Source organism: Haliotis rufescens, unplaced genomic scaffold (genome assembly GCF_023055435.1).
Source record: "Haliotis rufescens isolate VD_foot unplaced genomic scaffold, xgHalRufe1.0.p SCAF_17, whole genome shotgun sequence".
NCBI classification, from domain to species: Eukaryota; Metazoa; Mollusca; class Gastropoda; order Lepetellida; family Haliotidae; genus Haliotis; species Haliotis rufescens.
In genome coordinates this window covers 19,431,861-19,456,977 of record NW_025963857.1, presented here as the reverse complement: position 1 = coordinate 19,456,977, position 25,117 = coordinate 19,431,861, and the positions used below count along the sequence as shown (strand labels likewise).

General features: G+C 44.6%; 2 protein-coding genes across 2 annotated transcripts; both read left to right on the top strand.

Annotated features, from left to right (window-relative positions):
• Nucleotides 1-7,138: 7,138 nt before the first annotated feature.
• On the top strand, nucleotides 7,139-11,539 carry LOC124133905 (transcription factor MafB-like). Its single transcript, XM_046498489.2, has one exon. The coding sequence runs from the start codon at nucleotides 8,064-8,066 to the stop codon at nucleotides 8,961-8,963; it is 900 nt and encodes a 299-aa protein (XP_046354445.1). The 5' UTR covers nucleotides 7,139-8,063; the 3' UTR covers nucleotides 8,964-11,539.
• A 12,322-nt stretch (nucleotides 11,540-23,861) lies between these two features.
• LOC124134000 (early nodulin-75-like) lies at nucleotides 23,862-24,608 on the top strand. The gene is made up of 2 exons (XM_048397364.1): nucleotides 23,862-23,870; nucleotides 23,994-24,608. Exons 1-2 carry the CDS (start codon nucleotides 23,862-23,864, stop codon nucleotides 24,606-24,608), a joined length of 624 nt encoding a protein of 207 aa, XP_048253321.1.
• The last annotated feature ends 509 nt before the right edge of the window (nucleotides 24,609-25,117 follow it).

Below are 25,117 nucleotides of genomic sequence, written 5' to 3'. Positions count from 1 at the left end.
ACCAATCATCATCCTGATTGTAAATATCTCAGCCAACCATAGCGCGGCTCACAGAAGATTTTCTCACTGGTATTCCACTTGCCGGAGTTTGATTCAACACTGAGAGTTTACCCAGCATGCCACCACATCGCAGATGTACTCACACTGGCTCCCCTTCCCCCGGGCCCCACTTCCGGGTGGGGGTCGGGCTCCAGTTGAGGAACTAGGAAATGCCGTCACTGTCGCCTTGACATAAACATCTACATGTTGGGAAGTAAAACATGAACACAGTACGAATCAAGTGACCGAGGGCCACTACGAGACTTAATCTGTTAACAGATTCACAGATATGATGAAACTTCAATAATAATAAAATAAATATCATTATAATTTGAAGTTTCATCTTCTCTGTCTCTCTCTGTGTGTGTGTCTCTCTCTCTCCATTCATTCATTCATTCCATACATACAAACACCACACAGACACACACACAGACACACACACAGACACACACACACAGACAGACAGACAGACAGACACACACACACACACACACACACACACACACACACACACACACACACACACACACACACACACACACACACACACAACACACACACACACACACACACACAGACACACACATCTTGCATTGAGTCTATGATATCATGCTATTTCACTCCATTCATCTCCGCCGTGTCTTGCTAGTGAGGACAAAGCTTCCGCTCCACTTTCTGGGAGAGACAGAGCGGCCTCAAAATAAGTCAATAATACGAAACTAGTCCAATTATGCTGTATCCGTCGTTTACAAAAGACAGAGACGACGAACAATACAGAGAAATAGGTACTCGTGTATAATTTAGGGCACGTCTTGTGAGGGTTAACTACATTATATCTTCGTCTAGTGATGTACACCTGCCCTAGCTACGTCTAGTGACGGATGCATGTTCTAGCTACGTCTAGTGACGGACACCTGTCCTAGCTACGTCTAGTGACGGAGGCCTGTTCTAGCTGCGTCTAGTGACGGAGGCCTGTTCTAGCTGCGTCTAGTGATGTACACCTGCCCAAGCTACGTCTAATGACGGATACCTGTCCTAGCTACGTCTAGTGACGGACACCTGTCCTAGCTGCGTCTAGTGACGGATACCTGTCCTAGCTACGTCTAGTGACGGATACCTGTCCTAGCTGCGTCTAGTGACGGACACCTGTCCTAGCTGCGTCTAGTGACGGATACCTGTCCAAGGTACGTCTAGTGACGGACATCTGTCCTAGCTATGTCTAGTGACGGACACCTGTCCTAGCTGCGTCTAGTGACGGATACATGTCCTAGCTACGTCTAGTGACGGATACCTGTCCTAGCTGCGTCTAGTGACGGATACCTGTCCTAGCTACGTCTAGTGACGGAGGCCTGTCCTAGCTACGTCTAGTGACGGACACCTGTTCTAGCTGCGTCTAGTGACGGACATCTGTCCTAGCTACGTCTAGTTACGGAGGCCTGTCCTAGCTACGTCTAGTGACGGATACCTGCCCTAACTACGTCTAGTGACGGATACCTGTCCTAGCTGCGTCTAGTGACGGAGGCCTGTCCTAGCTACGTCTAGTGACGGACACCTGTCCTAGCTGCGTCTAGTGACGGATACCTGTCCTAGCTACGTCTAGTGACGGATACCTGTCCTAGCTGCGTCTAGTGACGGACACCTGTCCTAGCTGCGTCTAGTGACGGATACCTGTCCAAGGTACGTCTAGTGACGGACATCTGTCCTAGCTATGTCTAGTGACGGACACCTGTCCTAGCTGCGTCTAGTGACGGATACCTGTCCTAGCTACGTCTAGTGACGGATACCTGTCCTAGCTGCGTCTAGTGACGGATACCTGTCCTAGCTACGTCTAGTGACGGAGGCCTGTCCTAGCTACGTCTAGTGACGGACACCTGTTCTAGCTGCGTCTAGTGACGGACACCTGTCCTAGCTACGTCTAGTTACGGAGGCCTGTCCTAGCTACGTCTAGTGACGGATACCTGCCCTAACTACGTCTAATGACGGATACCTGTCCTAGCTGCGTCTAGTGACGGAGGCCTGTCCTAGCTACGTCTAGTGACGGACACCTGTTCTAGCTGCGTCTAGTGACGGACACCTGTCCTTTCTATGTCTAGTGACAGTCACCTGTCCTAATTCCGTCTAGTGACGAACACCTGCCCTCGCTTTGTCTAGTCAGGAAACCTGCCATAGCAACGTGCAGTAACGGGAATCTGTCATAGCTACGTCTAAAGACGGGCACCTGCCACATGGCAACTCTTAGTGACGGACACCTGCTATAAGTATATAGCGAATAATTTCCCCATACAGCTACGTCTAGTGATAGACATGTCATGGCCTTCGTTAATATAACGAACATTTGTCATACTGCTACGTCATTAGTGACTGATACTTGCGGTATAGCAGACATGGTGTTGTCTATGTGGCAGGCACTTTAATGTTTACAGTCACAGTTCATGCACTGGCAAACGATACATTAATGGACACTACGTTCCAAAACAAGTTTATCCAATTATCATAGCACTTAATCGATAAACACTCTTACAGCCTTCCACTGCTGTAAGTAATGTAACGTGTTGTATAAATGTTCACTGTTGCATTTCCTTGAGGGACATACCCTACCTGCAACAGTGTTTCACTGGGATTTGGGGACATGCTGTTCAATGTTACCGTACTTCAACTCACAATCTGACAGTCTTTGATGTTTCAGTTGTCGAACAAACACCTGTGCTGAAGTGCTGTAGTGTTGCTGTATTGTGATGGTGTCGTGTGATGAAGTGTTGCTGTATTGTGATGATGTCGTGTGCTGTAGTGTTGCTGTATTGTGATGGTGTCGTGTGCTGTAGTGTTGCTGTATTGTGATGATGTCGTGTGCTGTAGTGTTGCTGTATTGTGATGGTGTCGTGTGATGAAGTGTTGCTGTATTGTGATGATGTCGTGTGCTGTAGTGTTGCTGTATTGTGATGATGTCATGTGATGTAATGTTGCTGTATTGTGATGGTGTCGTGTGATGTAATGTTGCTGAATTGTGATGGTGTCGTGTGATGTAGTGTTGCTGTATTGTAATGATGTCATGTGATGTAGTGTTGCTGTATTGTGATGATGTCATGTGATGTAATGTTGCTGTATTGTGATGGTGTCGTGTGATGTAGTGTTGCTGTATTGTGATGATGTCATGTGATGTAATGTTGCTGTATTGTGATGGTGTCGTGTGATGTAGTGTTGCTGTATTGTGACGGTGTCGTGTGATGTAGTGTTGCTGAATTGTGATGGTGTCGTGTGATGTAGTGTTGCTGTATTGTGACGGTGTCGTGTGATGTAGTGTTGCTGTATTGTGACGTCATGTGATGTAGTGTTGCTGTATTGTGATAATGTCATGTGATGTAATGTTGCTGTATTGTGGTGATGTCATGTGATGTAATGTTGCTGTATTGTGACGGTGTCGTGTGATGTAGTGTTGCTGTATTGTGACGGTGTCGTGTGATGTAGTGTTGCTGTATTGTGATGGTGTCTTGTGATGTATGTAATGTTGCCGTATTGTGATGGTGTCGTGTGATGTAGTGTTGCTGTATTGTGACGGTGTCGTGTGCTGTAGTGTTGCTGTATTGTGACGTCATGTGATGTAGTGTTGCTGTATTGTGGTGGTGGCATGTGTTGTAGTGTTGCTGTATTGTGACGGTGTCGTGTGCTGTAGTGTTGCTGTATTGTGACGTCATGTGATGTAGTGTTGCTGTATTGTGGTGTTGTCATGTGATGTAGTGTTGCTGTATTGTGACGGTGTCATGTGATGTAGTGTTGCTGTATTGTGACGGTGTCGTGTGATGTAGTGTTGCTGTATTGTGATGTAGTGTTGCTGTTTTGTGATAGTGTCATGTGATATTGTATTGCTGTATTGTTATGGTGTCTTGTGATGTAGTGTTGCTGTATTGTGATGGCATGTGTTGTAGTGTTGCTGTATTCTGATGGTGTCATGTGATGTAGTGTTGCTGTTTTGTGATAGTGTCATGTGATATTGTGTTGCTGTATTGTGATTGTGTCGTGTGTTGTGGTGTTTGTGTATTGTGATGGTGTCGTGAGATGAAGTGTTGCTGTATTGTGATTGTGTCCTGTATTGTAGTGTTTCTGTATTGCGACGTCATGTGATGTAGTGTTGCTGTATTATGAGGTCATGTGATGTAGTGTTGCTGTATTGTGATGGTGTCATGTGATGTAGTGTTGCTTTCTTGTGATAGTGTCATGTGATGTAGTGTTGCTGTATTGTGACGTCGTGTGTTGTAGTGTTGCTCTATTGTGATGATATCGTGTGATGTAATGTTGCTTTGATGTTGTCGCCTGCAATAGTGTTGCTGTATTGTGACGGTGTCATGTGATGTAGTGTTGCTGTATTGTGACGGTTCGTGTGATGTAGTGTTGCTGTATTGTGACGTCATGTGATGTAGTGTTGCTGTATTATAAGGTCATGTGATGTAGTGTTGCTGTATTGCGACGTCATGTGATGTAGTGTTGCTGTATTATGAGGTCATGTGATGTAGTGTTGCTGTATTGTGATGGTGTCGTGTGATGTAGTGTTGCTGTATCGTGATAGTGCCATGTGATGTAGTGTTGCTGTATTGTGACGTCGTCTGTTGTAGTGTTGCTCTATTGTGATTATATCGTGTGATGTAATGTTGCTGTGATGTTGTCGCCTGCAATATTGCTGCTGTATTGTACGGGTGTCGTGTGCTGTAGTGTTGCTGTATTGTGATGGTGTCGTGTGCTGTAGTGTTGCTGTATCGTGATGGTGTCGTGTGATGTTGTGTTGCTGTATTATGATGTCATGTGATGTAGTGTTGCTGTATCGTGATGGCATGTGTTGTACTGTTGCTGTATTGTGAGGTCATGTGAGGTAGTGTTGCTGTATCGTGATGTCATGTGTTGTAGTGTTGCTGTATTGTGAGGTCATGTGAGGTAGTGTTGCTGTATCGTGATGTCATGTGTTGTAGTGTTGCTGTATTATGAGGTCATGTGAGGTAGTGTTGCTGTATCGTGATGTCATGTGCTGTTGTGTTGCTGTATTATGACGTCAAGTGCTGTTGTGTTGCTGTATTATGACGGCGTCAGGTGCGCGTGCATTTCGATGGTTAAGTACGAAATGACTTCAGTGGGTATACGCAGGGCACCTGTCTGAATCTACACGTGAGGAATGCATCTACACGGGGAGCTATAATATAATATATATGTATATGTTTTATGTGTGTATGAATGTATCAGCTGAACTGAACACAATTACACAATTATTTGTAATATCTACCACATTGCGCGTACAGGAAAAAAAGGACTACAATACAAGTTAGGCCGCCATGCATAGTCTACGCGTCTTATACAGGGGCATTGGAACCTCGCGGTATAACGAAGACCAAGCAAAACGTAGTAAACCGCAACTCGCTGAATATTTTGTTAAGTTCTTTGACTGTGTGACATGAACACATTGATTGACAACACCAGTCGTGGGGTCGTGGGAGGGTTGTCACGTGACACTTGAGTATAGGTCTATGGAGATGTGCCATGTCAACAGCGTATGTATAGCGAGTGGCCTTGGGGGGGGGGGGGGGGGGGAGGGGAGAGGCGGGAATGCTGGGAGGGGAGTTTATATACAATGTGGTTAGAGAAAAGGGCTTAGCCTAGGACGGTTTGGGGATTGGGAGGGCGGGGGAGGCTCTTAAGGGTGCAGGCCAGCTGATGTATCTCCTTTCAATGAACTGATAACACATAAACGTGTGTCCCATAGCAAGAGATAGGACAACTAACTTCAGTCTATTTATCAAACAAATTGTAATAGTGTTGCTGACAGGGACAGGTAGCGCCATATGTATCGATTAGAAGGCACATCCTCTGATCAGAAATAGCTTAATAGCTAGGACCTGCATTGGTTCGCCTGTACCAGCCATCTGATAGATAGAGGGCAGACTGATGGCCGACATTCATAGAGATTCCTGTCCCTCCTTTGTTACACGTGTATGTGTGCGTACGGTGTGTGGGGTGGTGGTTGTTCATTGAGGTGTGTTTGATAGGTGTGTTTAGGCTATGGTCATAAAATTGGCATTAGACGTAGACGTTTTGTGTCGTTACGGTGGCATAGCAGGCTGTGTGATTCGGGGCCCACAGATTGGGATGTTCGATAGTCTTAATGTGAGAGGGATAGGCAACAGGTGTACTTGGCAGAATCTTTAAGCAGGGTGGCATGTCAACACGGTATGGCTAAAACAGATGGAGGCAGCAGATCCATGACCGCATTGCATCCGGCCACGCTGAAAGATTCCAGGCCGCTTTAAAGAGGGACGGGTCGGGCTGCAGAGCCTTGTCCCCAATTCCAGTCTGGGTCTAGACTTTATAATTAGTGCCTTGTGTGGAACTGAGAAATCGTGTGTAATTAACTGGCAGATTATATTAAAAAAATTAGCTGGCATGCAAACAAACAAACAAACTGGTGTTTGAATGAATTGACTCAACCAAACACTGCATACTTACCCGTGATTTGTACCCCTTTAATGCGTAAGTTTCCGTGTGAAACTGTAAGCGGTGCTTTATACTGAAATAATGGCACCGATACCATTCCTTCAGTGGTGATGTTATTGTTAGTACCAAGATGAGGAAATTCGGAAATCTTAATATGAATATTATCACTTACAGTTGGTGAGCTACACGAATATTGTAAGGGGATGTCCTCCGCCAATCATCGTCACCCTTCTTAGGGGTAGAGAGCAATCTCTATTTATAGCCTGGTCAATCTGGTTCCATCCAGTTTTAAGTTTTTTTAGCCTTATAGGGATGTAGTTTATTTAAAATGATAAACTTTATCTGATCAGAAAAGGCTGAATATTGTCCCGAATAACACAGATGCAGGACAAGTAATTTACATCATCTACTTAAATTATCGATATTCTATTGATTAAATGTTGGCGGTTTCAAGGAATTGAATGTATGGAAATTACAGTGAAAAAATACCCCTGGTACATTAGAACACACAGAGTGGGTCTAGCATCCTGTGTTATGGGTTAGGACAGGCTGAGACAAGTCTGTAGCTTGGCGGATGAGGGTCACTCATTCCTGCTTGCATCAGTGAGGCTTGTGAAGCTGGCTGCATGCTCACTCGATACGACCAACATTTCCCACCGACTGTTCTCTGTGAAGGCCTGTCATATCAGGGGTACCGACTGTAGCACTTGCACTGCTGGGTCTGAAGGAAGATTAACAGATTATGAACCCATGTTGTACGCGAGTTGTCAAACTGGCTGGTACTGACAAGGTAGGAAGTAGCGATTAACCACGGAACGAAACTCTCCATTTTGACACCCAGTCTGTCAGGTTTCCTTCCAAAATTCACCGGTTAGGAATTTGTGACAGTTGATTTTGATTTTGGATTCGGGAAACAGCTTTATTCGGGTCAGTACATGTGTATTTGAATGTGTGTAAGACTTGATAACACTTGGCAAAACAAGCTCTGAAAAATAGTTTTGAGAGCGACTTCGACACCGGCTCCATGTGCTATTGCACAACGGTGCGCCATATTGGATCGAATAGTTCGGCCTCGAAGTGAAACTGACACGCAAGTTGCCAGAAATAGTAACACTGAAGCGCAACGATTGGTCCACAGTGACGGGTTTCTAAAACGAACCTGGTCACGTGACGGTTAGTATATAAGCAAGTGGGATTCCCCTGGCCACTTGTTGTTGCCTGCTCGATCGGACTGTGCACATCGTGGTGGTTAGGCCCTTGAACCACCGACGATTGGACTCCGAGGCTCCCAAGTTGTTGTCCACGCCGCTTCTGTGAGGACTGCGTAACTTACAGACTCTAGGTGAACAACGAGGCCAGTCGGAGTGTTGGGATCACTCATTAGCTTGCTGACGGCCTTCACTCGTATTGTCTTGCTGCTCGCCGGCTGCCAGCTGATCTGCTAGCCGTCAGGTCGCTTGTGACCTACTTACACAGGAGAGAAGAGAGAGCACGGCAACACCCGGCAGTCAGACAGCCATTGCTCTTAACTCGGGTACAAACAGACGGCAGACATGGAGAGCTTAGCTGAGGAGTACATTAATACATTCGATCTGGACCAGTTGGACTTTGCTGAAATCAAGCGTGAGTTTGACGGGAGGGTCCGGTCGGCTTGTTGTGTAGCCGATGCCCCTGGCCCAGTGAGCCCTGCAACCCCTGAATGCTGTCTACCTCCCTCCCCCGCGCTCACGGACGATCTTCCCAGCCCCAAGGAGCAGAAATCTTTGCTGGAAGATCTCAACTGGCTCCAGTGGAGTGCAGGTCTGCAACTGAACGCCCTGTGTGCTCCTGACTTCTCGCCAGAACATGCCCTAGAGGAAATCATAAACTCAGTGGAAAGTGCTCCTCCGTCTGTTGCAACGTCGATAGCGGACGACGAGGAAGACGATGACGAAGACGAAGACGAAGACGACGACGACGACCTGATTACCGATTTTGATGACATTTCTGACGTTGACGAGAAGGTGAAAAAAGAACTCGACGACTCGTCTCAGGTGCCCCAGTCCAAGTCACGTGCGAAACATGCTCGTGGAGAGCGTGCGACTCGTCTTGGTGATGAGGAGTTGGTGACATTACCGGTGCGGGAGCTCAACAGACGCCTGCAAGGGTTCCCTAAAGACGAGGTTCTCAGGCTCAAGCAAAAACGCAGGACACTTAAAAACCGAGGCTACGCACAAAACTGTCGCTCTAAACGTCTGCAGCATAAATACGAACTAGAGAACACTAATACGACATTGCAGCAGCAGATTACATCCCTGCAGCGTCAGGTGAACCACTTGACACGTGAACGAGACTTGTACAAGCAGCAGTGTGGCCTCCTGAGGTCACAGGTCAAGGCAGCAACACCCCCCCGGGGGAGTCGGGATGGCTCTGTCAGCAGTAGCTACCCTAGCTCTCCCGACGACAACTTCTAACCCTACTTCCCTCCACCCTCCCTCCACCCAAGCTGACAGATGGGGACTTCATGCTGTGCCTAAATTCTGTGATTCTAATGCTAATTCATTTTTTCTACATGGAGATTATATTTAGACTGTGCGTGCAAGTAAGGAGTGCTCGTGCCCGGTGCACGTGAATTGATGTTGCCAGAACGAGGATTGAGTGCTAGCTAAGACCGGCAGCGTGCAGCCGACATGGAAACCTCGCTGTTCAAGACTTGGATACTTGCCAGCTCAGCTGATCGTCTAACCAGTCCTGCCTCAGCGAAACTAGGTCATCACATTCACTACACTACAAATACGTTATATATTCTGCTAGACTTTTCATCAGTCTCCTCTACAATGCAAAATAAGTGTATCTACTGCAATGACTGTGCAACTAGGCCTACCGACTACACAATTCACCATGGACTTCATGCCATATGCTGTTGGTCGACTCACGGCGCCTCCCGCTTGCTGGAAGTGTATTGATTTTCTAGGTAGGCAACATATAGTCGATGTGTCTTCTTTGTGTCGAACCCACATACAAACTGAACGCTTCGATGAGTTATCGATTATGCCGGTGTTCCACAGATGTTCAGCTGCACACTGGCAAATAATCCAATAGTTTCTACATAGTGCTCTAATCATGAAAGTAATGTAGTGGCTTTTGGTAACTTAAAACACTGTTGTTACAATGAATTGTTGAAATTGTTCTTCAATTTTATTAATTATTGTTGAGTGTTAAGACCAGAATGCAGACATCATGCTATTTGATCATATCAAACACATGTTTATTGTTTCAATAGTTTTCAAAGTCATGTCTCAAATAGTATGATGTTTGCCAAACGGACTGACAATTTATCTTTGAAAATCTTGTGATAAGAATATTCTGCCTCGAGCAGACTGAAGCTGTGCTATTGCTGTATTTAGTGCTGAGTTTCATGGTTAATTGTGTGATAGCGTGTCACGTGACACTTTTACATGCGTACAGCAGTCTCCACTTATTTGTTAGTACAGTCGAACCTTGTTGTGTCGAATTCCGGTGGTCTCGAACTCATTTGGGAGCCCCTGTGTATCCCATTTAGCTTAACATTTTCCTGATGTCTGGAACCCCGGATAACTCGAACTTTTTTCCAGGTCCTCACGTGTTCGAGACAACGAGGTTCAATTGTAGATACCTATGTTACACCATATGAAAGTTTAAATGTTTATATTGTTAATTGATACTATTTAGTAGTTGATATTTTTATGGTTATTCCTGTAATTTAACCTGTTTTAGTTCACTGCATGTTTGATGTTCGTGTCGACTGTTGCAGAACTAACCTGATAATAACACTGAACATATCCACGTGTTAAACGTGTACATAGTTCACTGCTGCACGTATACAGTTACACACGTGCGTGTGTCCCATTCTGTCACATCTCCTGTGCATTCTCTCACCAAATAGTGCTGAAGCACTACTGGATGTCTCCGGTGTGAAGACCTGACCAAGGGCAAACAACTCAGTAGTTTGCACGCGGGACACCTTCTTGACTGTGATATATGTAAATGTCAGTGCACTGACAGCCATGTTGTCATGGTGATGAATCTTTACTGCAGGAATGTGCTGTTATACCAATATACTGTCGGTTGAAGGCGACTGACGTGTACCGGACTTGTAAGCCTATTTTGTAATGCTTATATTTCTCCCCCCGATTGAGTGCTGGGGAGGAGTTGATCTCGGACAAACCGGCAGATGACGATTGACTATGAAACTGTGTGTGTATGTATGAAGTATATAAGATTAAAACGACAAAAAAAGCAAAAACTAACATAAAAAGGGCCACAACAACCAAATACCTTGTATACGTTTATCTACTTGTATGTATGTGTATGTATGAAAAAAAAAACGAAAAAAAATCTTATTCCTTGCTGTGGAATGGGGCAAAAAAAAATAGCAAAAGAAAAAAAATATACAAAAATAAAAAAAAGCTTGGACGAGCAGATGTAACACTACTGTTGCTGGGTCCAGCTCCCGAACTTGCCAGTCAAATTTTGTTGTCTCATTTGGGACAATCGCACCCAACAAGGTGTGACCAAGGCTTGACCAGGTCGGTTACCTCCCTTGGCCTCGCGTGAATTCCATCCTCACGTGCAGGCTGAAGGGGTTGTCATGAATGATGTAAATCCCATGTCTGCCGAGCGAGTCGCCACCATATTGTCATCTCGAGGCACCTCCTCGGTGGGACCTTTTGTCAGGTTCAGTGATGTGTTGATTCATTGTTGCAAACTGTCGTAAGTAAAGCTCTTAGTTGAAACTGAAAGAATGTGATATTGCTTATGACACTGACACTTATGTTAACATGTTACCATTTGCTGTAAATAGTGTACATACCTGTTACGTGGGAGTTACCTCCCCTTGTTATGTCAGTAGGCGTCAGACTGAATGACCTGTCAAGAGTGTATCACGTATGTCTCAGAGCGTGACCCCCACCAGGGGGCGCGTTGTTCACTGCATTTGTTGCTATTAGCTTTACCTATGGTTCAGATTGTCAGCTGACCTATTTAAAGCATTAAAGCATAAAAAAAATGATTTTCTCGTTTTGTCTTGTATTTGTGATGTAGCTTACGGTGACACTGGGCTTACCCACCGTCAGAGTTGTGTCCTTAGGCGTGCGAGAGACATGTGATCGTGGGTCAACGCAGTTTATTGAAATAGGTTATAGCACCGTGTTTTCAACATTGGAGATATTATTTTAAGGTAGGTGCCCAGTGGTGTACGCGTTCGCTAATAACCCAGAAGAGCAGGTTCGATTCCCTACATGGATATGCCGCTGATCCTTCCCCGCCGGGATATTGATGAGAGTGCCAGCCCCACTCTCTAGGCATGCGGCATAACTCTTAATTTGTCTTGGCATCCAGTGTCAGTGTACGAACAATTTAGACTGGGATTTTCACGTAGAACGCATCACCACGCGTGCTCACAAGCTGCGAGTTAAATATTTTATTGAGTTGTCACTATTTGCACACAAAAAAAGGGAAGAAAATAAAAATAAAAATTTCACCATTCGAATATTGGCATCCGCGTACCAGATAAATATTTCATGGTATCAAGCGTTATGCACTGCTGCATCCGTCGTACCTAAAGGAGTTTGGCACTCTTATTGATGGAATATTGCTAAAAGTAAATAAATTGAGAACAACATTGACTCGTTTTCGGCTTAGTTCTCACAATTTAGAAATTGAACGTGGACGACATTATAATATTCCTCGTGAATTTAGAAAATGTAAAGTTTGTAACTTAAACCATATCGAAAATGAATATCACTTTTTGTTAATTTGTCCAGCTTATAGCCATCTTAGGCAAAGTTAAATAAAATCTAAATTTTACATCTTTCCAAATATTCTGAAGTTTAATACACTACTGTCATCGCAAGACCCTATTATCAATATGAATACAGCAAAATACTTGTTTTCTGCCAATGTTGTAAGAACACAAATACTCCAACATGTATAATGTGCAATTATGTTAAAACTGCTTTTGTTAAAAACAACAAATGTGTATTATATCTTATACTGTTTGCACCTTAATTGTATTTGGTCTGTACAAAAAGGCCCGTGGCCTACATGTACTGAAGAGAGTGAAGAGCTAAAAGGGGCGTAGACAACTGCGGATTCCTTATGCTTGTGTTTTAGTATTTATACTATAATAGTAGATTGTACAGTTAGGACACACAAATTTTAGTGTCGTTGCACGATGTACGATTCTAAACAAGCTCTTGTCAAAACCTTACCAGACTATAATTTTATTAAAATCTCGCCGTGTGAGGAGCAGTCAAAAGTAAAATGAGTTATAACTGTATTCTGAAACAACTTTAGTTTGATAATTTTGATAGGAAAATGACTATCGTTGCTGAAATGTCAGTGTCGGTTTGTGGCAAGCTGTGTCAATAGACATAAGTTAAATATGGATTATTATAAATGGGCAATGGCGTTAAGTGCTGCAATTACATTTCAGTTTGGGATGGTCGATACAGGGATATTGTATAGACAAGCACTGCTGCTATAGATGTTAAATAACCCAATGGCCACGCGTGAACTAGTGGTTTAGCTCGTCCATATTTGCGTCCCTTGATCCGCTGGTCGTGGTTCGAATCCAAGATCTGCGCCGACCATGCTCCGTCGTAGCCTGCCAATAATTGTTTTCAGTAGTAAAGATCTGTGACGTTTTACGTTGGTCTTTCCTCCAACATAAAACTAACACACCGTGATATACTACGGTTATAACGAACACGCTTATAACGAACTGACGGATATAACGAACTTACTTTTTTGTCCCTAATATTTGCTGGAGTTATGATGTAGTTATGCTTATAACGAACTACGGTTATAACGAACTAAAATTAGTGGTCCCTTTGAGTTCGTTATAACCGTAGTTTACTGTAATTGAAATACTTTGGCGTTAACCACTCCTCCAACAAGTGATACAAACGGCTCTGCCCCAAGACGGCACCGTGAGGACAGGACATACACAACTCTCCCCATATACATACCGTGAAGAGGCTTAGCTCCAGCGTAGATTTAGGTCGACCTGGGGTGAAATGAGTGGGGCGATATAGGGTTTCCTACACTTGTGTCAGGGTGCTTGCATGCGTTATAGTGGTCTTTTTAGTACTGGTAAACATGATGGCGTTTATCGAAGCTGCTCAGTGGTCGTTTCCCTAAACCGCTGTTTACATATTGCACATAATCTCCCCAACTCGAATCTCACTGTAAGGTTATGGTTATTTGTGTTGCTTAACGCCGCACTCAGCACTACTCAAGCTATATGACGGCGGTCTGTAAATAATCAAGTCTGGATCAGACAATCCAGTAATTGACATCATGAGCATCGATCTACGCAATTGGGATACGATGACATGCATCAACCAGGTCAGCGAGCCTGACCACCCGATCAGGTTAGTCGCCTCTTACGACAAGCATAGTCGCCTTTTACAGCAAGCATAGGTTGCTGAAGACCTATTCTACCTCGAATCTTCACGGGTCTCTCACTGTAAGGATACAAGCTGGTCATATGTTGTTGATAATGTCATATAAAAAATGGCATATAATACACAACTATAGTGCGACGGGTCGATTCCTCGGGTACAATGTGTGAAGCCCGTTTCTGGTGTCCCCTGCCGTGATAGTACTGGTATATTGTTAAAAGCGGCGTAAAACCATACTTTCTCTCACATCTATGCAAGTCTAGCATACCTTGTACACATACTTACAGAGTTTGAAGATAATGAATTGTATCTTATTTGGATATTTTTCGTTGTAACATTTCATTTAAAATAATTGTTATCTTTACTCGATTTCTCCGTGTATTATATATATCTTCTTTTTATTATCACAAACCATCATGTAATGGCGCTACCCCACACTGGATAATCGAGGTTGGCAATATTAACCTTAACGCTTTCCACATCATGCCATGGACTGTCCCTTTGTAGTGATGGAAACGTATAGTATTCCACGGAGTCGTGTGTCACCAGCAACAAACTCGCGATATGCTGCAGCCCCTGTTATGTATAATATGTCTCACATGTGGCACGTACAGGGCGGAACTCGAACAGAGTTGTTGTCTGAGGTTAGACCCTACCACCCCCACTAGCTGGTTGGAATGGACTCAACCATGCACTGAAGCTTGAGAAAAGTAATGTTTTGTGTCGTAATGCCTGCGTAGATATTCTACCTTTTGAAAACATATATTTTGGTTGGTGCTATAGTAGTGTGTATGTGTGTGACCAATAACTAAAGTTGTATGTATATAGTTCCCTAACTCTGTAAAGGACCTTGGGGTCTCTGCACTCTACCACAGCTGGAGCGAAGCGGGGATATTGGGTTCACCGACCTCCAACGTGAGCGGCCTTAAACTCTCACAAAGGCCGCATTTGTTTTTCTCCTTCGAATGAGAATTCAACGACCCCCAAAATGACGTCTAATTACAGTTTATTGATTCTGCCAAATTCAAATAGAATTTTATAATGGGAAACGAATATGTGAATGAAATTATGTTTATATTGTATTTTCGTGAAATAACGAGTGTTTATAAAATCGATGCTCAGGCCAGTGTACCAGAAAATATGATTCCATAGGTTAATGTTTCCATGATGTTTAGTGGAAGATAATCTCTAAGTCGAGAGAGACCGTGTGTTGTCACTGTCAGTGCGAGTTACTGAGTATCACGAGAAGAGGTGAGGTGAGGTTGGGTGAGGTGAAAAGGCTTTGACGCCGTGTTCAAGATTAATCCATTTACAGCGACGTGCATGCACACGTGTCTGTGTATGGCTGCTTGTACTAGTCCTGGACCCATCCAATCAAAGTCCATTTATGAGCGAGAGAAATTGTGTGCTAATCTAGTGATAACAGAATGGGATTGCTGACGTCGCTTCCGAAACAAAGCTTTGGTGTGAATGGGTTCTAGGTATATATAATTATATATCATAATAAAATGGGTAAGGTGAAATGGGGTTTAACGTCACGTTCAAGATCATTGCACTTAAATAGCGACGTGCATAAACGTGTGTCTGTGTCTGGCTGTTTGTACTAATGTTAGTGCTAGCCCACTGAGATGCCATGGCGCAGTTTAACATGGATACCATTCAGACACAGTATGCCGACAGTCCTTGCTTTATACCATTGATGCCGAGCGTCAGGCAGGGTAACAACAACTATAGAGTGACGTCACACACAAACGGTCCATTTATCATTCACGATAGGAATACGGCACCAATTAGGGGTGCGTTGCAAAGCGCCAATCGCTTGCAAGCGATGTACAGCGATTCATTACAACAGTGCGCTAACTTTCAGCCGCTTGCAAGCGAAACAATCGCTGGCTGAGGTCGCTTCGTTCTCAAACCAAAATGGCGGCTCACTTTGACAGCGGAACAAGAAATTCTTGACTGGATCAACGAGGAAATGAGCAAAGGCAGCGAAGACCCCATCATCCTCAGCCTGCTTTACATCTTCAAAGTAGTCATAAATTCCATCAGCTCGTCATCGAGCCTCTTCTATTACGTTCTTCATTACGTCAAGGCAACCAAGCGCTAGTTGCGCCGCCATTTTGGAAGAGTGGGCAAGCGCTTCGAACTGTTGCAGACACCAGGATGAGCGATTAATTTGCTTTCTTTGAGCGATTCGTGGCTTGCAACGCGCCCCTGATCACAAAGAAGAGGTAATCGACAGCCTCGTTCGAGCGTGTGTGACGTCACTTCCGCGATTCCGGTAATAATGCGCCTCTTGTACCCCATGCTTGTTGCCAGATCCAACTAAATCGGGATTGAGCGGGCACAATGGATTCCGATAGAGTGATTCATACCCCGATGGAGTGGACCATTGGTCGTGGTCTGTCTATGGTCGTTTGAAGGTCGCTGTGTTATAACGATTGTATTTGAGGCAGCGCCGTAAAACAGCATTCACTCACTCGTGACACACACATCATATGCTGTTGGAAGTTGATTTCCTTCTGAGGAGCTTGAGAGAAAAGTTGACAATCTGACAGTTGGCACGGTGAATAATATCCTCTGCTACAACTTGACCCGCTCATGCTTGCCGTAAAAGGCAACTATGCTTGTCATAAGAGACGACAAACAGGACTGGGTGGTCAGGCTGACTGACTTGGTTGATGCATGTCATCGTATCCCAATTGCTTGGATCGATGCTCATGATGTCAATCACTGGTCCAGACTCGATTATTTTCAGACCCCCGTCATACAGCTGGAATATTGCGGAGTGCGGCGTTAACCAACAAATATACAAACAAACAAACATACAAACATTTCAACTCCCAAATCGACGCGCATGCGCAGGTCTATTCCGGTAACGACGACTTCCACAAATTGGCGGTCAACATGAATATGGTTTGCAATCAATTACATATTTTGTTCGAATGGGGAATATTTGCTAAATGCTTTATTTTCGAATTGTGTGTTAACTATTGATTCATTATGCTGTATTGGAAATATATGTATGCGTTTTTATTGTGAGCCGTGCACTATAGGATCGCGTAGGAATACATCATATGGTGGATAGCATGGAATCATCAACAGAAAACTTAAAGTTTTAAATGCTTTCTGATATATTGTTCAAATAAAAACACACACATTATAACGCAGCTATTTGTGTTGAATATCAAAACTCCTATCAGACTAAATAATGACGGCTCCTTTTGAATGCATGACTGATCCCTTTTGTAGTGTTTTATTTATTATACGACATTGCAGCGTGTATGACACGCATATAATACTGCCGTTCAATGGTAGCGCGACGTCTTGACGTTGATGAAGCGTTTCTCCCACAACCACTGCAAGGGGCGGTCGAGTAGCCTAGTGGTTAGAGCGTTCGCTCGTCAGGCCGAAACCCCGGGTTCGACTCCCGACATGGGTACAATGTGTCAAACCCATTTCTGGTGTCCCCTGTCGTGATATTGCTGGAATATTGCTAAAGGCGGCGTAAATTTATCAAACTCATTCACTCACCACTGGAAGGGCAATTGTTCGGATTGATAATCACTTGGACATCATAGACATACAGCACATGTCAAATGAGCGTTAGAGATACACATTACAACTCAAAACTCGCCGATGTCAGCCAAAACATATGGAAACCTCTCTAGGCCAACAAGAAGCAAACTATCTATGCAACGCGGAGTAATATAGTGGAGGGCCCTTGGGTGGGCCAGAAACCCATGATTGTGGGTTCGAATCCCGGATTGTGTTTCTAGGTTTGCAGGACAATACTCGTGTTGGTGAGTTTCACTAAAGTGGTAAACATCTAAGACCTGCATCACTTCGGGGTTTCCTCCCACATCAAGCTGACATACCAGGAATAATGTTCAAAGCGGCGTTAAACCGAACACACTCACTCACTAATATAGTGGCAATGGAACATTCCCTATTGGTCGAGGCTACAGTAAGGATAGAGACACTGGGTACGTTGGAATGAGTGAGTGAATGTTGTTTACACCACAGTCAGACATATATAGTCACAGTCACTGAGTCATTTTATTTTCCCTTTTGCCCATCCCAAATTGTTGTGCTATGGACCTAAAAGAAGAAACTTCTTCAGGATCTGAATTTTCCATCTCACTGGGGCTCCTTTGTAATTAAAATGCTGGCTAATACATTTTCCGAGGCTAAGCGTTAGTCATTCAGTCATACTGCAGTCGGTTCTTCCGACAGACATGGTTTACTGGTTAATACTTGGGACTTACTCTGCAGCGTTATAGCGGGGATGTATATATATACGCGTAGACTTTCCCCAGTGTCGGAGTGTGATCTGGGCTTCAATTAAACTTTCTCAACTTCTTAGTATGGCCCCGACAACAGGTGAACCCTTTCCGCTTCTGCAGCTGTTGCTTCTATCCACCACTACTTGTGGCCACTGAGGCACAGCAGCATCCTCGATTATCAAGTGTAATAAATCTCCATTTTATAATGAACCGCCTCCGTGGTCTAGTGGATATGGCGTCTGCTCCAGAGATGACGGTTTGTGGTTTGATCCTCGGCATATCCAAATACGTTAAAAGATGGTACTAAATCTTTCCCTGCCTGGTGCTCGGCATTAAGGGACTAAAACCTTGTCGGCTCGGAGACAGTATACTGTGTCAGAGTGGGGTGTTCATGCTAATCTGCGTCAGTCCGGACTAGTACAAGCACGCACACACACGCGCGCACACGCAAACGAACACCCACACCCACACCCACGCTGCAATAAATGTGCAATAATCTCGAAAGCTGCGTTAACCCCATTTCACCTTACCATGATAAATACATTCAAACCAAAGTTTTGTTTCGGAAATGACGTCAGCATCTCCATTCCATTATCACCTGGTTAGCACACAGTTTCTCTCTCTCATAATTGTATTATGATTGGAATATCGTGTATTTTGAATTGCTATGGTTGTCAATGGGTCCAGGGTACCTATCCTAAAAGAATGGAGATATGATAAACGGATAACCGAGGATTGCTCATCAGCTATTGTGAGTCAATTAGCGGACAAAAAGTAAAGACCGGGCTACCGTCTTCGAGGCAAAGTGAGTGAGTATGGTTTTACGCCGCTTATAGCAATATTTTAGCAATATCACGGAATGGGCTTCACGCATTATAGCCATGTCGGGAATCGAACCGGGGTCTTCGGCGTGACGAGCGAACGCTTTTACCACTAGGCTACCCGACCGCCCCTCGAGACCCGTGAAGATTCCGGGCTAGAACAGGTCTTCAGCAACCCATGCTTGCCGTAAAAGGTGACTATGCTTGTCGTAAAAGGCGACTAACGGGATCGGGTGGTCAGGCTCGCTGACTTGGTTGATGCATGTCATCGATCCCAATTGCGTGGATCGATGCTCATGATATCAATCAATCGATTATTTACAGACCACCGTCATATAGCTGGAATATTGCTGAGTGCGGCGTTAAACAACAAACCAACCAACCAACCAACCGAGCGCCCCTCGAGGCAAAGGACATGTATGCACTTCAGAGCGTTGATTGTGAGACCATGGTTTATTGTCATTTCTATATTACAAAGGGCTCCCGTTAATTCAAACAATAACAAGAGCTGTGGACGTCCATCAGATGCTGTTTGTTGTAACACTGTAATCGATAGGGTTGGATAGAAACATACAGTCGCTGGGAAGTGGTGTTCTGCTCTTTGTGTTGATAGAACAAGGTCGATCTCGGTCTAAACTTTGAGATTGAATGTCTAATATATGTTGTCTGACACCATTCAAACATACAAACGAAAACGCCAGCCCAGTTTGATCTGTTACAGCTTAGTGTTCCTTTAAGGCGTGGGCGGTGTTAGAGGTAAGATATATATACATAGTACTGCAGCATGGGCGGACATATATATATATGTTCAATAGCTTTGTTTGTTTAGCGCCTCACTCAGCAATATTCAAGCTATATGACGGCGGTCGGTAAATAATCGAGTCTGGACCAGACAATCCAGTTATTGATATCACGAGCATCGATCCACGCAATTGGGATCGATGACATCCAAAAACCAAGTCAGCGAGCCTGACCACCCGATCCCGTTAGTCGCCTCTTACGACAAGCATAGTCGCCTTTTAAGGCAAGGATGGGTTGCTGAAGACCTATTTTACCCCGAATCTTCACGGAGCATGTTGAGGCACCTCCAGCCTGGCCACATCCCAGTGTGATCATGCAGCCGATCCTCATACGTCGGCTCCGAAAGGATGGATGCGAGGTCAAATCGGGTTTAAGTCGCGTCGAAAATTATTGCACTTATATAGCGACGTCCATGCACGTGTGTGTGTGTGTGTGTGTGTGTGTGTGTGTGTGTGTGTGTGTCTGTCTGCTTGTACTGTCCTGAATGATGCCGTTTTATAGTGCAAGACCACTGAGATACCATGCCGCAGTTTAACATGACTACCCGACTCAGACACAATATACTGACCCCGAGCTGACCAGTCCTTGTTTTAGCCCCTTAATGTGGAGCGCCAGGCAGGGTAACAACAAGTACCGTATTTTAACGTCTTTTGGTATGACGCGTCCGTGGATCGACTATACCAGCCCTTTGCCAGAACGTGTCCTGGTTAAGGCGTAATTATGTTGTGACTTGGGTATATACGGGGGACCGCTTGCAGGTTCATCTCAACCCATCTGGTCTAAAGCTAGTCTCTCTTACATACCTCTGCGTACATATTTAATAAAACATTCACCCCATCCCACTCAGCTCTAGCAGCCTATACTCTGAAATTCTGAATACGCCTATGTCATACATGTAACCTTTATTTCAAGGACCATATGCAAGTCCGTGTTTAGCGACACAAACATAAAATACACGACACATGTAATAAGGTATACAGGGCATTGAAATTTGTACAAATGTGTATGTGGCGATGCACTGTGAGGTGGTGAACTAACAATTGTTACCAAGCGAGTGTGCGAACCTTGTCCTAGTTAAGGCTTAGTTTTGTTGAGACTCGGGTTATACATAGGGGCAAAGTACAAGGCCATCACTCCTACGCGCGTTGGATTTGTTGATTTGTTTGTTTGTTGTTTAACGTCGAACTCAGCAATATTACAGCTATATGACGGCGGTCTGTAAATTATCAAGTCTGGACCAGACAATCCAGTGATTGACATCATGAGCATCGAACCAAGCAATTCGGATACGATGCCATGAATCAACCAAGTCAGCGAGCCTGACTACCCCATTAGTTAGTCGCCTCTTACGACAAGCATAGTCGCCTTTTACGGCATGGGTTGCTGAAGACCTATCCTACCCCGGATCTTCATAGGTCACGCGTGTTGAATGTTCACAACATCTTGTATTATCTTGTATCAGGTACGTGTGTCACTACATGTTGTGTCAGGTACGTGTGTCACTACATGTTGTGTCAGGTACGTGTGTCACTACATCTTGTGTCACTACATCTTGTGTCACTACATCTTGTATCAGGTGCGTGTGTAACTACATCTTCTGTTACTACATCTTGTGTCAGATAAGTCTCACTACATCTTGTATCAGGTACGTGTGTCACTACATCTTGTGTTAGGTACGTGTGTCACTACATCTTGTGTCAGGTACGTGTGTCACTACATCTTGTGTTAGGTACGCGTGTCACTACATCTTGTGTCACTACATCTTGTATCAGGTACGTGTGTCACTACATCTTGTATCAGGTACGTGTGTCACTACATCTTGTGTCAGGTACGTGTGTCACTACATCTTGTATCAGGTACGTGTGTCACTACATCTTGTGTCAGGTACGTGTGTCACTACATCTTGTGTCAGGTACGTGTGTCACTACATCTTGTGTCAGGTACGTGTGTCACTACATCTTGTGTCAGGTACGTGTGTCACTACATCTTGTGTTAGGTACGTGTGTCACTACATCTTGTATCAGGTACGTGTGTCACTACATCTTGTATCAGGTACGTGTGTCACTACATCTTGTGTCAGGTACGTGTGTCACTACATCTTGTGTCAGGTACGTGTGTCACTACATCTTGTGTCAGGTACGTGTGCCACTACATCTTGTGTCAGGTACGTGTGTCACTACATATTGTGTCACTACATCTTGTATCAGGTAATTGTGTCACTACATATTTTATCAGGTACGTGTGTCACTACATATTTTATCAGGTACGTGTGTCACTACATCTTGTGTCACTATATCTTGTACCAGGTACGTGTGTCACTACATCTTGTATCAGGTACGTGTGTCACTACATCTTGTGTCAGGTACGTGTGTCACTACATCTTGTATCATGTACGTGTGTCACTACATCTTGTGTTAGGTACGTGTGTCACTACATCTTGTATCAGGTACGTGTGTCACTACATCTTGTGTCAGGTACGTGTGTCACTACATCTTGTGTCAGGTACGTGTGTCACTACATCTTGTGTCACTACATCTTGTATCAGGTACGTGTGTCACTACATCTTGTGTCAGGTACGTGTGTCACTACATCTTGTGTCAGGTACGTGTGTCACTACATCTTGTGTCACTACATCTTGTATCAGGTACGTGTGTCACTACATCTTGTATCAGGTACGTGTGTCACTACATCTTGTGTCAGGTACGTGTGTCACTACATCTTGTGTCAGGTACGTGTGTCACAACATCTTGTGTCAGGTACGTGTGTCACTACATCTTGTATCAGGTACGTGTGTCACTACATCTTGTATCAGGTACGTGTGTCACTACATCTTGTGTCGGGTACGTGTGTCACTACATCTTGAATCAGGTACGTGTGTCACTACATCTTGTGTCACTATATCTTGTATCAGGTACGTGTGTCACTACATCTTGTATCAGGTACGTGTGTCACTACATCTTGTGTCAGGTACGTGTGTCACTACATCTTGTATCAGGTACGTGTGTCACTACATCTTGTGTCAGGTGCGTGTGTCACTACATCTTGTATCAGGTACGTGTGTCACTACTTCTTGTGTCAGGTACGTGTGTCACTACATCTTGTATCAGGTACGTGTGTCACTACATCTTGTGTCAGGTACGTGTGTCACTACATCTTGTGTCAGGTACGTGTGTCACTACATCTTGTATCAGGTACGTGTGTCACTACATCTTGTGTCACTATATCAGGTACGTGTGTCACTACATCTTGTGTCAGGTACGTGTGTCACTACATCTTGTGTCAGGTGCGTGTGTCACTACATCTTGTATCAGGTACGTGAGTGACTACATCTTGTGTCACTATATCTTGTATCAGGTACGTGTGTCACTACATCTTGTGTCAGGTACGTGTGTCACTACATCTTGTGTCAGGTACGTGTGTCACTACATCTTGTGTCAGGTACGTGTGTCACTACATCTTGTGTCAGGTGTGTGTGTCACTACATCTTGTGTCAGGTACGTGTGTCACTACATCTTGTATCAGGTACGTGTGTCACTACATATTGTATCAGGTGCGTGTGTCACTACACCACTACATTTTGTATCAGGTACGTGTGTTACTATATCTTGTATCAGGTACGTGTGTCACTACATCTTGTGTCAGGTACGTGTGTCACTACATCTTGTGTCAGGTACGTGTGTCACTACATCTTGTGTCAGGTACGTGTGTCACTACATCTTGTGTCACTACATCTTGTATCAGGTACGTGTGTCACTACATCTTGTATCAGGTACGTGTGTCACTACATCTTGTGTCGGGTACGTGTGTCACTACATCTTGTGTCAGGTGCGTGTGTCACACATCTTGTGTCGGGTACGTGTGTCACTACATCTTGTGTCAGGTACGTGTGTCACTACATCTTGTGTCAGGTACGTGTGTCACTACATCTTGTATCAGGTATGTGTGTCACTACATCTTGTGTCAGGTACGTGTGTCACTACATCTTGTGTCAGGTGCGTGTGTCATTACACCACTACATTATGTATCAGGTACGTGTGTCACTATATCTTGTATCAGGTATGCGTGTCACTACATCTTGTGTCAGGTACGTGTGTCACTACTTGGTTAGGTACGTGTGACATTTTGGGACAGGCATTATACCACCCAAACAGGAGCCATACTACCTCAACATACCACCCAAACAGGAGCCACACTACCTCATCATACCACCCAAACAGGAGCCACACTACCTCATCATACCACCCAAACAGGAGCCAGACAACCTCACCATACCACCCAAACAGGAGCCACACTACCTCATCATACCACCCAAACAGGAGCCATACTACCTCAACATACCATCCAAACAGGAGCCACACTACCTCACCATACCACCCAAACAGGAGCCATACTACCTCATCATACCACCCAAACAGGAGCCTGACTACCTCACCATACCACCCAAACACGAGCCTGACTACCTCACCATACCACCCAAACAGGAGTCAGACTACCTCACCATACCACCCAAACAGGAGCTAGACTACCTCACCATACCACCCAAACAGGAGTCAGACTACCTCACCATACCACCCAAACAGGAGTCAGACTACCTCACCATACCACCCAAACAGGAGTCAGACTACCTCACCATACCACCCAAACAGGAGCCAGACTACCTAACCATACCACCCAAACAGGAGTCAGACTATCTCACCATACCACCCAAACAGGAGTCAGACTACCTCATCATCTCCTGGCAGGACTTAACTGGGCCTGCAACTTGACACAAGTCAGCTCCAGACACATCTACAAACAGTTGAATAAAACTGGGTCACAAACTTGACTGGGCACATTAAGGACTCAGAGACCACTCCATACAACAACACAACTTCAAGCACATAAGGCATCCCTTGCCAGGCCCTCGTTTCATAAGCAACTTATCGTGACAAATGTTCACTAGTCGGGAACAAGTGAGTCGGGGAATGTTGTTTTACGCCGCAGTCAGCCATCTTCAAGCTATATCATAGGGGCCTGTGAATAATCTGACCCATGCAGACTAGGGGTTGATAGCATGAGCAATAACCCACATAGTCCTGATCAATGTATGAGTGAGTGGGGGGCAGTGGGTTAGCCTAGTGGTAAAGCGTTTGCTCATCATGCCAAAGATCTGGGTTTGATTCCCCACATGGGTACAATGTGTAAAGCCCATTTCTGGTGTTCCCCACCGAGATATTGCTGGAATATTGCAAAAAGCATCGTAAAATACAACTCACTTACTCACTATGAGTGAGTG

Coding starts and splice junctions, on each gene's coding strand:
- LOC124133905 (XM_046498489.2), top strand. CDS start 8,064: ATGGAGAGCTTAGCTGAGGAGTACATTAATACATTCGATCTGGACCAG.